Below are 17,562 nucleotides of genomic sequence, written 5' to 3'. Positions count from 1 at the left end.
TGTCATGAGTAAAAGTGTTAAAGGACAAGTTCACCCCAGTCTGGATCAAAGATGCCAAATTGACTTGAAAAGACAATGTTTACGGTCGAGCTCACGGCCCCACTTCCGACGGGGTGCAAGCTAATGCTTTTAGCTTAGTGGCTACAGTGAAGATATCAGCTTTAAAAAGGGTGTAAATCAGACATTTTCAAGTCAATTGAGGATATCAGGGCTTCCACAGACTTGGGTTACATCAGACAAGCTGTATGGAGACATTTTATGTTTTGTTTCCAGTTAATTTTTTATGTTTAGTCCCCATCTACTTCAGTTGTTGTGCTGCAATGCTGTATTGCTGTGAAGCTCCAGAAATGTTTCATGGACTACGATACTTCCCCCGACTTTCTGGGGGTGAGCAGATAATGACTTTTCATTTTTGGATGAACTGTTCCTTTAAGCTTGTGTTAACCACAGACCAAAACACATTCAAAGAGCCCAATGACTTTGAGACGAGGGAACTGGAAGAAATGCTAACTCACGACAGGGTTTTAGGATTTATGCCTGCAGCACTCTATAGGCTTCATCATTTTTTTTTACATTTTGTCTTCTGACGCTGCCTTTGTCAGAGTTTTAGTTTTAAAAAAACAGTAGCTCTTCAAACTTTAATTCACCCAGTGCGACTATTTTTCCCTTCAGAGCAGCTCTCCCCCAATATATGTCTATATAACTAAATGTCCCATCAGCACAGAAACACTAAGAAAGAATACCTTCAAAATATACTTCCAACCCCAGCTCCTCTCCTCTCCTCTCCTCTCCTCTCCTCTCCTCTCCTCTCCTCTCCTCTCCTCTCCTCTCTCGCTGAACGGTCACCTACTGGGCCATCACATGACAGGTCGAAGGTAACGAACAATGGATTCAAAAAGTCACCCTTCTAAAAATAGAAGCACGTTTCTCTTGGGAATTCAGGACATTGATGCTTTAAAGATTTTAACCAAGTCATCAGACCCATGATCACTTCTCTCTCACAACTTCAGAGAATCAGGCAGCTGCAGTAAATCTCAGCAGTGCTTTACAAGATGGTCTTTCTCAGTGTCATTTTTATGTAACCATGTCCTCAGCTGAGTGCACAGGCTGAGGATGCCTGCATGAAAGCATGTAACAAAGGGAAAAGATGGAGACATAGATGATTGCAGTAAACCGTGTCCGGCTCTCCACAAGAGCACTGCGGGCGAGTGGGGACGGTTCAATCAGAGGGGAACGGGGGAGGAAACGCAACCTCTCTATCAGCGGGGACCGGAGAGGAGAGCAGGCAAACTGGGCTGTGACGTAGATAGGCCATCGATTATGACTGCTGCTGCTGCAGTGTTTTCGCCGATGAGAGCTAAATTTAGAAACAGAGGGTTCCCTTCTGCTATCCCGGGCCGGCCCACTGCTCTGCATTCTGCTGCAGAGCGCTGCGCTTATGTACAGTGAATCAATGCAACCTGGATGTGTTGCATCACAGCACAAATGAAAAGAGCACAGCACAAATGATGTTTTATAAGAATTAAACATACAATGAAAGGCTGTTTTAATAGCTTTGTTCTAATTCTTCTTTGTAAAATGTATGTACAGAAAACTAGGAGCTGAAATTCCATAAATGTGTTCCATCTATTCTTTACATGTACTGATTGTGTAAAAAAAGCCTTTGTTTAGTTTTGATACTTTGGTGTCTTTTTATACCCTCCAACACAGTTTTGTACAATATTCACATCTACCCAAGTACATGCAAGATAAACTGATGAATAAACTTTAATAAAAGGAAAAAACTGAACTTCTAAAGGTATCAGTTGCATTTTATAATTACAATGATTAAGGTTTAGGTCACTGTTGCTTTTTGTACCTTTGTGTCCTGTTCACTTTAAGAACACAAAGTTTTATCCAAGATAATCCAAAAGAAGTCGAGCACCTTAGCTAAGAAAACTGACCAGCAGGTCCTGTAGAATCTTAAATGGTGAAGATATAGTCATCAAATGCCTTTACAGGTTATACGGTTATAATCTACAGTTCAACATCTATTTAGTTCTCTGCTCTAATCTGCTGCTCTAACAGTAACTGCTGCTCAAAACAGAAAGTACAAGTCTCTGCTTCATGAAATCAATTTTACTTTCACAAATCTTAATTAAATTCTCATATTTTGATCATATTCTGAGCAGCTTGCCAAGAAAGAACGGACCATGAACAGGTACAGGCCGAGTCATTTGCCTACCCGGGGCCAACGGTGAGCCACTACTCATGATGCATCGTCGATTCTATGTAGAAGATCCTGCATCAATGCACTGACAGAACATAAAAAGGAGTTTGCAGCCTTCTAGTGTTGAATGTTGATTTTTGGGCCTCTGCAGGACAATGAAGTAGTAAAGTTATGTTGCAACATCGCTGTCTTGCATTGAACTGAGGCCGAATGTTAAGCTAACGTTACTTATATAGATTTGTCGGAGAGGGGCAGAGATCAACAGCAAGCGATATGAAATGCACAGAGTATTTGGAATATGGGCATCTGGGCACATTTCAGATTTTATGAACTCACTAGGAAGCATGAATACAATGACTGTGTGTGAAGTCAACCATGAAGACCACAGTGAGCCCAGTTAGTCAGCCGAGAACTGAGAAGGAGCTGTCAACGTCTCAGTCTGAGAGGTGTGTGCAGCAGAGTCATGCTTGTGGTGTTTGCCACATTCAACAAGTGGCCAGTCTCTGAGCTGTTAGGTGACAACAATATTTTGGAGATTACAGCACACATTTTTTTCACAGTTTTGTTTTTGTGATGTTTATGTACTGAGCAGGGTCACACAGATACTGGTATTGAAAAGATGCAGCTTTTTATATTGTAGACTTGTAGTCTGACTTTTAAAAGCCTTTCTGAATTTAAATGGAGTTCAGATTTATCTTACTGATTGTGTTAATTAATCAAAAAGTAGCTATATTCAGCAATTAAGGTGCGAGATGCATTGAGAATCGTGGACAGTTGAATCGAATCGAACTGTGAGGCGAGTGAAGATTCACACCTCTAACAACTAACAATGCTGTTTTCACTGTAGCATGCATTTCATTTTCTTTTTTCAAATGATGCATTTCTTCCCATTGCAATGCATGAAATCTTGGTGTTTGATGATTTATAGTAAAAGGCTAGCAAGCTATTCTTGCTGGGTTTAGCTGATACTGTATAATAACCCATTTATAAATAGTGTTTGGAGACTGAGAAGCCTCCACAAGAGCACAGACAGAATTCATTGGTCAGAGGGGGCCAGTGACCACCGACCATGACAAAACATCTCTTGGTGTTCAGTTCCAGGTTTGTTAATAGGAACTCAACAAATACTGTGTTCACATTATAATCTATATCCTGATGGTGTCCCAGTAGTTCGCTTTACTATTTCAGTGGAACCAAATTCTAAATCGTCCCATTTCTTCTTCTTTTACGGCACTTAGCATAGATTTAAAACACAAAAGAGGGGGTAGTTTCAAAAAAGACCCAGACAGCAGGGCACTCTGCAGCATCGATGTAGGGATTTAATTCTGGGGACTTAATTGAGCTGAACGAAACCCAGTCAGGACCAATTTTTGTCTAATTTTTCTACAAACAGAATTTTATTCCATCAGAATAATTTGAAGGGTGCTAAAATCTTATTACAATTATCCAGAGTGGCTACATAACATGACAACGTAATGTATCAATTCATTTTCCCAAAGAATGGAGCATTGCACAAGGTAACTCAGATGAATGCCTGAGCATCATGTTGCCTGGCTTGTTTGGAGTGAAGGTGAGACCGTTCTGTCTGTGATGGAGTCTGTTCTGTTCCTCATGTTGTACAAACTGCTGCGTGCCCAAGGCCCTTCACAGCACTCAAACACTGCCTCGAGAGCTTCAGACAGGACACAGCGTGCTGTCCACCTCCACAAACACTGCTCTGTTCCATTCAGCACGACTCATTCAATGCGACAGATTCAGAATGATTCATCCAGTGTGTACACAATCACTGGTACAGCATGGATGTTTAGAGAGCGGGGTTTAGAGAGGGTCCCTTCAGCTTTTGTTGTTGCTGTGCAAGCTGCCAGGAGGACCCGGTCATGTCCCCTGGCAGACGAGCACATGGTGCCGTCACCCCCAACAATGGCATGTCTCAGCTGTCCGCAGCTCTGGGTCAGTTCATGGGGATGACTGTTGTTGAGCAGCCAGTCCTGCTGTCAGTCACAGTCAGAGCTAAGCACCGAGGCACCTGAGAGAGCGGGGCCGGGCTGCAGACACCGCGTCTGGGTCACACTCACAAAACTCTGCCACAGCTTTTCTGTTAGCGCGGGAGACTTGTTGCATCTATTGTGACTGTCTGAAAACTTAAGTCCCCCCCTCTGTGTTATAAATACGTCCTACAAGTAAAAGCAAGCTGGAAGTGATCAAACTATGTCCCCTGATGTGATGTCTCCTACTTAGACTTTCTGCTGATGAAGAGGGAGTTTCTGTAGGTGGCTCTCTTTTCCGTTCATCCATGGTGGCTATCACTGCTAATGCTACCTACCCAATTCTTTAGGTGTGTGTCCATAGGATCCATTGTTTCCACACTTCCTATTCACTGTCTATGCAAGCAGCCATGTAATGCATTCTGGTAGCAGAGCATCGCAAATCCTGGCTACTTTATGCAAATCAGTGGTGCATGGTGGATCGTGTAAAACTAATTGTTGAGTTAAAATGTAGACAGATTCTGCAACGGCATGGCTTATTCCTCGGCTAAAACATCTTCAGAAACACATCTCGCAGAGCTAAATGTGTGATATAAAAGAAAGTTTCCAAACAATCATGTTGGTCAAGTCTGAAATCTTGGAGCAGTGGCATCCCCTCACATCATATGACGCTCATGTGACCATGTACCTCTAGAAATGTTTGAACTTCATACTGAAAGATGGTTTACTGCTGTAAAGGCACAGAGCATTTCCTTTACCGTACTTCCCTCCATTTCCACAACATGAGAAGAACAACGGAATTAAGTAGCGCTGTTGTAAATCTGTGATGGATGTGATTAATCAGGTTCTCTCTCTAAAATAAGAAGTATAGTCCTCTGCCATTACATTTAAATGAAATGAGAGAACAGAAGGCAAAGGAGACATTTTCACATCACAGTAGTAAAAACACAGGTGTGAATAATAAAATCAATGATTGCTGGTTTTACGGTCTTGCTGTATTTTACATGCTGTCGCATTGTCATAGCTTAATGGGACACTTGAATAGAGTGGAGCCATTGTCAGTGTTATTAGTAACACCTGTGCTTTTTCTAATCTGACAATTTAAAATTGTCTACTGTGGAAAATGCCTGTAAGAAATTTATAAGAAGTTATTATTAATTCATGTCTCATATTCCATCCTACTGTCAGAGTTCCTCTCATTCACCAATATTTCTTCCATCCTCTGGCCCAATCATCACTGATTCTTGGATAAGGCTACTTTTTTCAATAGTCAACAAATCCCATGAAGAACCAACATTGTGTCCGGGGGCGGACTGGGATTATACACTGTACGTATGTACTGTACACTGTAAGCATTTTGTTGTATTATGTTTTATGTTTACTGTTTATGCTACTGACATCTCTTTTACTTAGTTTAATTCTTGAAACTGAAGTCACTTAGCTGTTTTTTTTATCAATTGCAAAGGAATACATATTCATACAGGATATATTATTAGTGGACTTTTCTCTGAGCTCTGACTGGATCAATGTTTATCACCATGAAGCTCTGGTAGCTCTGAGTAAATGGAGGTACTACCACCTGTGTACATGTCTTTACTTTTCAGATTATTTCCATGCACATGGATCTTTTGCTTTCCTACATAGCATAATTGGAGTTTTTTAAACCATAGGATCAATGCTGGAAAGGGAGGCTATTATGATATGACGTGCTGAGGGCAGCCCTGCTAGTACGTTTTTCCTCTTTTTTAAAACACCAGCCATGTCCCCTGACCGTGGCGTCTGTAATGTTACAGCATTCAATGGCACTTTCCTCTCAGGCTTTTCTCCTTTTAATGCACTCCCCCTCAGCTCTTTACCTTCTCTCTCTCTCTCTCTCTCCATTTCTTGACCACACTGCGGCCACATGCACTTCACGGACTGACTGAACATTGATGTGTGTGTGCATGTGATGACACACAGTGATCATACCATCAGGTTGAAAACCGGTGGGGCATGGGCTGACGGTCGACAGCTCTGAGGGACTGTAGCTGCCCTGTGCTGTTTTCTCTCTGATTACACTTTTCATTTAGCATTTTTAAACACTGGCCTGACACTCCCGGCCAATCAGCTTGCCAGGCCACCGGGAATTCTCCCAGAGCTCCCGACAGCCAATCCGCGCCTGAATGTGTCAGTCCATTTTTTATTTACTTTTATTACTTCTATTACTTTTCCACTTTAACAGCTTGGATTTTTTTATTTCCTTTCTTAAAAATGTGCTCAGTAATTTTCTAAAGCAGCTGAGTGGGCACTGCAGTTTTTAACACATTTGTTGGGGACTATTTTCAGCAGTGGATTAACACACGTTTGGTGCTCCAGTGAGTACTTCCAGCAGCAGGACAGTGTAGATCGAATTGAGTCAAAATAAACTAAAATGTGTGTTATACATGTGGCTCAAGACATCTGATCCAAGTCTCAGGTCAGTTCATGTCACCACACAGTGACATTCTTTCCTGCAGTATCCAGTCTTTACAAAGAGAAAAGACAAGGTATTAGTATCTGTCTAATAATGATATTATTGGCCAATGTATCTAACCTGTTCAAAAATATGACAACTAATTGAATTTGTATCATAGGCTAAATACCGAGTAAAATAAATGTAATCAAACAAAAAAAGCTAATTTATTTCTTAATTTCTTCTGAATCAAAAAATATTCACTTCCCATGCACTTTTAAACTGTGAAGTACTGACAGTAAAACTAAACTAAAACTAAGTTGAAAACACAAAATGAGCACAAGTCATTTGAGTTGCAATGTCTCTTAAGTCCAAATTGAGTCTCAAGTCATTTTTTTTTTCTGTCAAGTCCAAGTCACAAGGACTCGAGCCCACCAGTGTGTTCACAGTAATGAAGGAACACCCAGTGTAACAGTGGCTCATTCATGTGTTTCTAATGGTATTTGGACGACACTGGAGCTCTATGGCACAGATGAATAAAACATATCAGGCTGTGACACAATACATTGTTGGTTTTGGTCTTTTCATGGGATGTGTTGAAATCTATATAATATTGTGTGCCTAATGTATTGTGTGCTCTAATTGATCCGTCATTACTGGGGTGCAGTTTGGCACAGATGCTGCAGTCAGAGGAAGAATCACTGCAGTAACGTAACATATTGAGTGAACTTTGCTCATAACAAACCTGCTGATCTGACCTCTGTCCTCAACCAGCACTGTGTACATACTGTACATAACCCTGCATCCCACTGTCATACTTACCCCTCATGACACATGATTGATCACTTCCTGTTTTCATTATGCAACAGTAATCAGGAGTTGAGTTTACATAAACAGCGTGTGGCGTTCGGGATGGAGCTCGGTCTCACTATAATGCCCCCTGCAGACTACAGGCCAGAGAGCCTCCAACATCCTCTCTGGCATGTTAAGTCATTAAGTTCATGCTGCATTATGCCGTTTGCTATTTTTCAATTACCCTCTGGAATTCGTCCATGTGCACCCGGAGAAACTCACATGGCACAAAGCGTGTTTGGAACAGCTTTGCTTTATGATGGCGTCACATACATCAAACCAATGCACGCATAGCTGCTCCGGCTATCCAGATTGACACGCAGCTGTGAAATGCCTTGGGTGAGGGCGTAGGAAAAAAAAGCACATGGAGAAGCGTGATGCCAGGCTCAAAAAGGCTCATGAGCAGTGTTATTTAGCCTGTCTGAATGTCACCCAGCTTTACTCATCTCTCACAGTTAAGTTACAAAGCAGGGAGCAAAAGGCTTAGCTGTAAATTAATTAGGCTTCATCAAACTCTCGCTGCCCTGTTTCCTCAGACAGGAACGGAAACCAGCTCCGTTTCCCTCTCAGCTCAAAGTCTTTATCTCTTTAATTAGCTGCTTTGACCTGTGATGGCACTGGGTGTGTAATGAAACTGCACCCAGACACACGGGGGTCCAATATCCCTGGAGCTCACTGAGGCCAATGGTGACCTGTTGATGCAGCACAAGTTATGTAATGACTATGACGCTCTGCAATAACAACTTCTACATTATTTTAAGAAAATAAATTATTACAAATTATTTTTTTGGTTGAATTTAAAAAAACAACAAACATTTGTTGGATGAATGAAGATGCTTTACATCCTGTGATGTGCCACGGGATTAATCCTTTGATCATGTTAATGCAAATAATAAACCAATAAATCAATCATCAAAATAAATAAACAAAAACCTCTGATTCATTCAATTTGCATTTAAAGGACACACTAAAACTCATAGTAAAATATATTTAACAGTTAAAAGACTACATGTTAATCAATTACATATTAATACATTAATAATTAGCTTCTATATTCTGTCTTTACATGATGACTTAAAAATTGAAGGAGCATTTTTATGGTAAAACTTACGAATCATATAACAATATATGATTTAAATCATTACAACTTTGGAGCCTTATATCTTATACTGTACAAGAATGCAGTGGTGGAAAGTAACTAGATTCACTACATTAGTTTTTGAACTGGAGTACTGAACTTAAAGAAATACTTCACTGCTGAACGATGGCCCTTGGATAAAACTCATAATAATACAATAAAATCAGGACTTTTTCTTTTTGAATTCCTCCTCTCATTGATCTCACAATCCCTCAGATTTGTTTTGTGATCCTTTGGATGGGCCTGACCCCCATGGTGGGGAACCACCGGCCTAATAAAGTAGTTAAAACTGGCTCCACCACCACTGATGCATCAGTCTGGATAACCTAATAAATGTCATACTGTTTAATTTATACTACACTGTTTGTCATCCACAGGGGTTTGCAGCAGATTGTTTTGATATTTTAAAGATTTTTAGCTGATAATACATTTGTAGTTTTATTGAAGCGGAATTTGGAGTGCAGGATTTTTACTTGTAATAACATTTATTGTTTATCTGTACACTACAGGCATTAACTCTGCATGCAATCTAAATTTAACTAGAGACTAACATAAATGTGTGAGCGTGAATGAAGGAAACCATCTGTGATGTTATGTCACTCTCTGGAGCCGCTTCAGGGACGATGAGCGACAGACTCACTTGAGCTTGTTTGACATCTTACAGTGAAATTACTTTGATTTCACAGTGACGACTGACAACTCTACAACAGCCACGAGCGCACACTACAAGGAGAAGTCACATGGGTATCCACTGCAAAGCCTTCTATTCATTGGTAATGGGAGCATTCGGTTCACACGCAAACACTATTGTAAACATCAGCAGGTTGTCTTCCCTCGATGCTCCCTAGTGATTACACTTGGAGCCAGCCCAGTCCAGCCTGGGATCGGTTAAAGTGGATGAACACGTGGACCCATGAGAAAGTGAACATCAAGTGCTTTTAAAAGTGGATGGGGAGATTCAGTAATGTCTATAAAATACTATGAATAGAAATAAATGAGTGTGCTGTTTTGTTTTCACAAGAAGTGCTGCATATTTTCTATAATCCTATTAAGGTTGTTGATACTGCATCTGTGTCTTATTAGTAATATTAAAACACACAAACAGGCTTTTCTTTCTGAACTAAACCTGTCCGCTGTGCATCTCTGTACAGAAAGCACTTCATACCCCTGCCAGGAGGCACAATGGGAGGTTATTACCGCCATTTTCTCCATCTCTTATCTGAGCATTTCATGGGTTCATCTTCAGCCTGAGGGTAGGCGACATCCTGAAGCAAACTTTTTACAAGGAAGGAATGCACTGCTCTATTTATTTGACTGAGATTGAGAGTGACTTGCCCTATAAACAAATCTTGACTAAATTACCAAAACACCATGTGAGCAGCAAATGGAAAGTTCCTTTTAGGCAGTGAAGGTATGAAACCTTTATGCCTCACATGCTGTATCACATGCTGCAGCCTGCTGTGACAGTGAAGACTGTACCTGTACTGCTGATAAGCCACTGAATATACTATGTTGGACTTGCTTTGTAAAGCTATGACAGCTAATGTTAGGTAATATACTGTGGGCAAGTAAGGCTGGAGCTGCCGTTCAAAACTGGTTCCAAAGTGAACGTTTTTTCACAGACTATCTTACCTGGCTTTGCAATACCGGTTTTAAACTGAGAAATTTGCATGTGGTTCCTCCAAAATTGACAATAGGCTATTATTTATGCATTGTAGAGGATAAGGTATCTTTATATGGGGTACGGGCATCAAATTACCAACCTTCTGTTTGATAGTAGGACCTGTATCTGTTGAGCGGCAATGGTCAAACTTTGCTCCACGGCGTGTAGTCTGTATTTACTTCCCTACCATGTGCACTTTGCTCCCCAAGTCCTGTTTCGGAGTATTCAAAGATGTAACATTCTAAGTAATTTACAGGAGTAAGCGCAATGTCTTATTTTACATTAACATAGAAAACCGTTGCCATTACGATGTCCTGGAAGCTTCTTGTTGGCAGTTCATAGCCTGTATAGCTCCATATTTATGACATTTTATCTGATATCAGTATTGTCTCTCTTTCAACCTGGACAAATTCTCAAAATGAGAACACAATTCTTTTGTTTTGTGACACGTTGATGTTGTAGCCGCATTTTAACTGATTGATAAGAGGGCAAAAAGACGTCTTAGGTGTTCAGACTGAATATTACCCAGTTTTCATCTATAAATCAATGTTGTAATCCCTGTTGGTGCTCAATGGGAAGTTTGATAATCGCAATAGCAAACGGTGGCTTATTACACAACGTTGGTGAAAATAAGTCCAACATTCACTCTCCTTTTAGCTCAGTATTGGGTCTCTACCAGCTTCTGCGGGCAAAAGTTAAAGCTAAATGCACCAATATCGATAGCTAGTTGCTAATTTTGCCTGTGTAGTGGGTGCAAAGGGATTCTTTTTACATGGTTGTTAGAACCTTAACGCTGAAAATGGCAGTGAAACTGAACCAAAACATTACCGTTGCCTGATGTAAAACTAAAACAATGATCTGAAATATGCTAAAAGGCTCCACTCCAGGGAGCTGAGGGGAACTGCAGAGTTGGATGATAGCTTTTTGTGTCTTCATTACTATGAGCAATCATTTTTCACTTCACATTGTGATTTCACGATTTCATCGTTCATGCAAAAATATGACTTCAAGCAGCTTTAAAGAAATGCCAACTGCATCAACTTTAGGTAAGTTGAATACAGTGGTGGACAGTAACGAAGTAAATTTACTTGAGTACTGTACTTAAGTACAGTTTTTGAGTATCTGTACTTTACTTGAGTATTATTTTGGGGGGATACTTTTACTTTCACTCCACTACATTTGAAGGACAAATATTGTACTTTTACTCCACTACATTTCTATTAATGCTCTCGTTACTCGCTACTTTTGATCTTACGTCAGCTGATGATTTTTTTTTTTTTTTGCAAAATTCAGAGAAAACAAACTGTTTCTGCTGATTCGCGTATGGTTTGTCTTAGTCGTATTGCCGTACCTGTACTACGTCATGAGCACCCGTGGCCTTATCTCAAACCCATGTTTGAGATTTTTGTCACAAAAACTGATTCGTTTCAGTTTAAATGTTGGTTGTGCTTACCGCGGACCAATTATATCACGGACTACAAAGACTCGTCTTCCAACCTGAAAAAGCACGTCGCGGTATGTAAAGTAGCTACTAACGTTAGCTAGCTTAATGTTTGTGAAAGAGAGAGTGTGTGTGTGTGTGTGTGTGTGTGTGTGTGTGCGCGCACGCGCATGTGTGTGTGTGTGTGTGAGAGAGAGAGAGAGAGAGAGAGAGAGTGGGTGTGCACGCTTTAGTGAGGTGCGGCTGTCTTTGATGTGGGTTATCCGGCTCATTTTTGGCTGTGATGTATGATATAAGTAAAGTAAACTAGCCAATAAGTTGTTTATCTGTAAATGTCAATATAAGTTCTTGTAGTGCCTACATCTACATATTTTTTATGTAGAGAAAGCATGGATGTCAGATGCAAAAATATACTGAACTGACCGCAGCTGTCTGCAATATATTTCATGTGTTGATGAATGCAGCTGAGTCTGTGTTCTGAGGCTTCTTGCCTTTATTAATTTATTTTTGAGCTATAAACACGTCTGTAGCAGAATCGCATCAGTGTATTGTATAATGACATTAAGCTACTTTCCTTTCCTGTATTTCCTGAGATATTTTTTAAATACTTTTACTTAAGTAATTTTTTAAACAAATACTTTAGTACTTTTACTTAAGTAATATTTTGACTAAGCTACTTTTACTTGTATTGGAGTAATATTTGACAAGGAGTATCTGTACTTTACTCAAGTAGTGAAGTTGTGTACTCTGTCCACCTCTGGTTGAATATAACAATCACTGCTATAATAAGCATACAGACAAGATATCACCAGGAAATGTCACCATGAACCATATTATTAACATATTTACTGTTAATCTGAGAATTACATCTGCTCAACCAGTGCCTCTCTTATTTTAATTCAGCAGTCACATTAGTTAATCCATCCATTATCTGTAATCACTTCCTACGCAGGATTGCAGCGGGACACACCATGGACAGGTCGCCAGATCATCAAAGGGCTGACATATAGAGACAAACAACCACTCACACTCACATTCACACCTACGGGCAAGTTAGAGTCACCAATTACCCCAACCTGCCTGTCTTTGGACTGTGGGAGGGAGAACATGCAAAATCTCAGCTGGGAATGGCACCCAGGACATTCTTGATGTGAAGCCCCAAATTAGTTTATCAAGTCAATACATATCTCATATTGCACCTATGCCACATTTATGACATTTCAAGATGTAGGTATAATGTGTCAACGTTCTTCTGATGTAAATAGGCATATAAACAGATCTTACCAGGTGCAAATGTGATGACTTGTCTTCTTCTTTTCTAATGAGTGCTGAATTCACTCCAAAGCAGCTATTTTGGGGTGAGAGTCGTTGAAGCTAATGATGCATTCGAAAACGCTAATTAGAAGTTGGCAGTTTGTTTGTCACCTTCTGAGGAGAATAGCTTCTGTTTCGACCTGAACTGGCAGCTGAAAGCAGGTCAACCTCCATTTAGAGCACTCACAGTGAAGTGTGACTGTTTCGCTAACAGGCTATTATCACTTCTGCCTATTTTAACAAAGGTATGAAAAACAACTAAATGTGTTAATAGCCTACAGAGGGAAAGGTGCAGGCAGGAACAAAAGCAGCTTCAACTCTCTGTCGGTCTAAAAAGTCAAATGGTCATTCAGTGTCAGGAGAGCTGCTGTTTCACTGTCCTACACACACACACACACACACACACACACACACGTGACACACACCAGAAGGCAGATGCATAGATTCAGTAAAAGTTACTGTTTGTACAAACTATACATTTGGTGAGTGCATTCTCAGAGAGGAGTGAACCCTCCTCATCCCACTCGGAGGATTGCGTAAGTCTACCAGTACACCCTGCCACTGTATTATTCACTAAAAAAAGGAACCTGATTCCACTGTTAATCCTATTAAAGTCAACATAATAACAGCCTATGGCCTTTTACATAACACGACAAATACGATTATGTTGTGTGTTGCATTCCTCCTCTGCCTTTCAGAAAATCCTGTTCCACACTCCCAAAATCAGTCGCTTGACCCAGAAAAGCTACATCCAAGGAAAGGAGAGGAACAACAATTTAAAAAAACCTTTGTTGTGACTTGTTACAGCAAACTGATTCATGCGTTTTTTCAACATTTTCTGCCACCTTTTACTGGAGGCTGTTGTTAACACCTCATTGTTTGTTACACCACAAGCATCAAAATCTAAGTTAGAGAGAAAGAGTGAGAGCAACATGTCGCGCAACCCTAACCCTAACCCAAAAGCACCAAATAATACAGCCCGAATCTAAATCTTAATCAAACCTCAACAATAAAGGTATTAAAAGTGCCCTGTGGATTGTTTCCTAGTCAAGTGTGGCACAGTGCATTCTGGTTATTGTAGGCTTTAACCCTAACCTAAAAGAGAATACCACAGCCTATGTAGCAATGATAGTTGTGTCTTTCTACTGCATTGAGAGACCCATTATATCACGAGATCATCTTTCCAGCGCTTCAAACTTTTTTAAAGAATAAGTTCGCCCAAAAATGATAAGTCATTATCTACTCACCCCCATGCCTATGAAAAAAACAGTAGCTCATCCAACGTAATTACAGTCTCTGGTAGCCCAGAGATCCCAAACTGATTTTGAAAAGAGGTTGCAGTGGATAAATAAAGCAAATTTCAGTTGTTTTTTTAAGTTTTAAAACAAGTCCCCATCTACTTCATTTATTTAGGAGAATGCTGCAAAGCTGTGCCGTGAAGCTCCAGAAATGTTTTGTGGACAACAAAACTTCTCCCGACTTTCCAGCAGCATGGGGGTGAGGAGATAATGACTGGATTTGTATTCTTGGCTGAACTTATCCTTTAAGCTCAGTAATTAACTGTGCACATATCTTTAAGGGCTGCCCCCAAAACATCGATTACTCACATCATCAGTTGAGAAGCCCCTAGGTTGTCTTGTATCTTGTCAGTCATATCACTTCACTTCAATAAAATGAGTAATGTTTTAAAAGTTACCAAACTACTGTGATGGAGACGGGGGGCAGAGTGATTATCGCCGCAACCAAGGCTTGCCTTTTCTCCACCTTTGTTTGTTCACACTCAACCAAGCAGCAACCACCAGTGTGTCAATTCATACAGCACGCCGTTGAGATCTGTGTGTTTTGTTTTTTTTAACATGTTCCCCCGATGTTCTCCTGTTAATCTAAACATGTATCGGCCGACTGTTGTAATCATATGGATGCAGTTATAAAGTGCTGTCATTGAGATCCTGACCCATCATGCATTCTGGAAAATGACAAAATGTCTGGCTCTCACTCGTTGGGAGGGATGCTGTTTTCTGGGGGAACGTTCACTGCAGTCTTGGTCGGGAGGGCTGACCGTCACAGCGATTTTTTTCAATACAAGTTGCCAGAGACAGTAACTACAACAACACAATAGTGGAAGGAAGTTTTTTGCTCTGAATCGCATCACATAATCAACGCCATTTAACTGCAGGAGCCGCCTGGCTCTGCTGACACTTTTCCACGTATAACTGCGGTATTTTTTTTCCTCATAGAAGTTGCCAAAGACACTACCAGTTACCACATTACTGTTGTTTGGTCCTGTAACGTTGCTTTGTGGGTTGAGGTGTGGGACATTTCTCTTTTACTTGATGAGTGAAGGATCTGTTTAGTTGTCACGCTGTGAGCACCATCAGACTGACACACCCCTGCTCCACACCTCCGGCTGTCTCGCCTCTGCTGCAGCTCTGATACTACCTCCGGAGGTGGATCAGAGATGCAGTAAACCTGTCCCCCCTCTCCGCATCTGTAACTTTCACAAAGACGGTGAGGCGGAGTATCGCTGCATGATTCCGGCACAAGAGCAGTGCGAATGGGGCTTTGGATTACGCCGGACAAGCAGTACGAAGCCAGTTCATGTTTTTTCCCCAAGTTGTTTCATATGTTTTAAAACAAGTCCCCATCTTTATCAGTGGTTTTAGAGAATTCTGCAACGCTGTTTTTGCTGTGAAGCAAAGGTGGACGAAACGTCACCTAACTTTCCTTCGGCATTGAGGTGAGTAGATAATGACTGAATTTTCTTTTTTTATCCTTTAAAAAGTGAGTCTTAGTTACAAAACTGACCATCTCTAGAAACCCACGCTGAAACCACAAATGTGCAGAGGTGAACAGACGTTCACATGTCAAAAAACTGTTTAAACTCATTTCTTTTCCTAAATGTCTTTGCTGCTGAATAAAAGAGAGAGTAAACTGAGTTTACTTGGGTTTACCTTCTGCTGGATCTCAATTTCAAAATACATTTTAAGAATATTCTAATAATCCAAAGTATCTACAGTGAAAGCCTTTGTGATGTGTACAAGGAGAAATTGATAGGGGGTGATAAGGGACAAGCAGCCAAAGTGTAGACAACATGTTGAGCGATGAAACACACATACATACAGAGGAGGGTGGGGGGGCTGATGTAGGGGGGATTGGCGGATGGCAGGCTGATGTGGGTCCACACAGAGCGACTCACTTGGCCAGCTTCATCTCGATCTGCTGGCGGATCTCCTGCCGCTCCTGGTCGCTGCGGACGGGGAAGATGTTGCGGTCCTCCAGCTCCTGCTTGCTGGGTCTGTTCCGAAGCTTCACGGCCAGCAGCTCCTTCCTCATCCTGCGCGGGAGGGTCCCTGTTGTTGTCGGGCACAAATTAAGGTCAGTAACAGCACAGCGCTTCTCGAGCTGCCAAACATAGTTCACCAGCTTAACTCTCTGAACTGATGCTAATCAGCACACAGTGTACTTTTGTGCTTTCTCAGAAGACTTAACCTAACACCATTTTAATTAAATACATATTTGCATGCTTATTTCAAGATGCTGAAGTATATGTGTCTCCCATCTCAGCCATGGAAACCTGCAGCTCACATATAGTGGTGCAGGGGGAGGGAGGAGCGCTTTTATTCCCTCCATAGACAATGTGACATGACTCACAGTTGGAGCTTGTACATCTGGGATCTGCCTGAAACTCATCGGTACAAACAATTTACAACTGCATTGGAAAATAACTATATAATAAAAGCTTCTGTTTGGAAGATTTTCTTAGGAGAAGTTAACTTGGACTCACCAGGTTACATGTGACGCTAACAGCAGGTGGAGGCATCTTAAATTTTCAATTTTCCTTTGGATTTTGCATCATTTTGGGATGAAATCAGTAACTATGGTGCTACCGCTCTGATTCGCACCTCTGACTGACTTCTCCATAGCAACTGTATCAGAGGCTCATGGGTATTTTAGTATTTAGTCCGCCATGCCAAGCTGAGGGACTTGATTTAAAAAAGTATAAACCTGGAGCACCTTTAAACTAAATGATTATATGAGAGTCCTGCGTCTCTATGTTAATAAAAAAATAATGGGAACACAGATTGGGGAAAAATCTGCTGTTCATATTGTTTTCAATTCTATTATGATTGACAGAACTGCACTATGAAGGATATTTGGTGCCTTGGAAAAAAAAATCTGAAAACTTACTTCCCAGCTGTTCAATACAGATGTATTTAACTACGACGATAGGCTGCACTAGTGATGTATGAGTGTCAGAATAGAGGGCGTGAACACTGCAATTGATTAGTTTGTTTTTTAATGTTAATATATGCATTTAATTTAGGGATGGTCAAGCTATAGTCTACCATCAAACATCAAACAAACATCAAAGAACAAATGTTCCGTTATGTTTTCAGCCTAAAATTGATCACTAAAGGTAGCACCTGAGCTCGCCCATTAGCACTGTTAGCATAACTGAAAAATGAAAGCTGTAAAATGAAATCTACGCGTAAATTCATAATCATTTGGTAAATCCACTCTTTAATCTG

At 40.7% G+C, this 17,562-nt stretch overlaps 1 protein-coding gene across 2 annotated transcripts in view; it reads right to left on the bottom strand.

Moving 5' to 3' along the window:
• Nucleotides 1-17,562, bottom strand: part of phactr3b (phosphatase and actin regulator 3b) — a 58,820-nt gene that overhangs the window by 13,602 nt on the left and 27,656 nt on the right. For both annotated transcript variants that reach the window (XM_084349879.1, XM_084349880.1), the window contains exon 8: nucleotides 16,230-16,383. In XM_084349879.1, the coding sequence (XP_084206005.1) occupies nucleotides 16,230-16,383 (154 nt within the window). The remainder of the gene's footprint in view (nucleotides 1-16,229; nucleotides 16,384-17,562) is intronic.

This window comes from Pagrus pagrus (assembly GCF_965226575.1).
Source record: "Pagrus pagrus genome assembly, chromosome: 3".
Lineage (NCBI taxonomy): Eukaryota > Metazoa > Chordata > Actinopteri > Spariformes > Sparidae > Pagrus > Pagrus pagrus.
The sequence above is the reverse complement of the archived record's forward strand: the minus strand, read 5'-3'. Positions and strand labels throughout refer to the sequence as shown.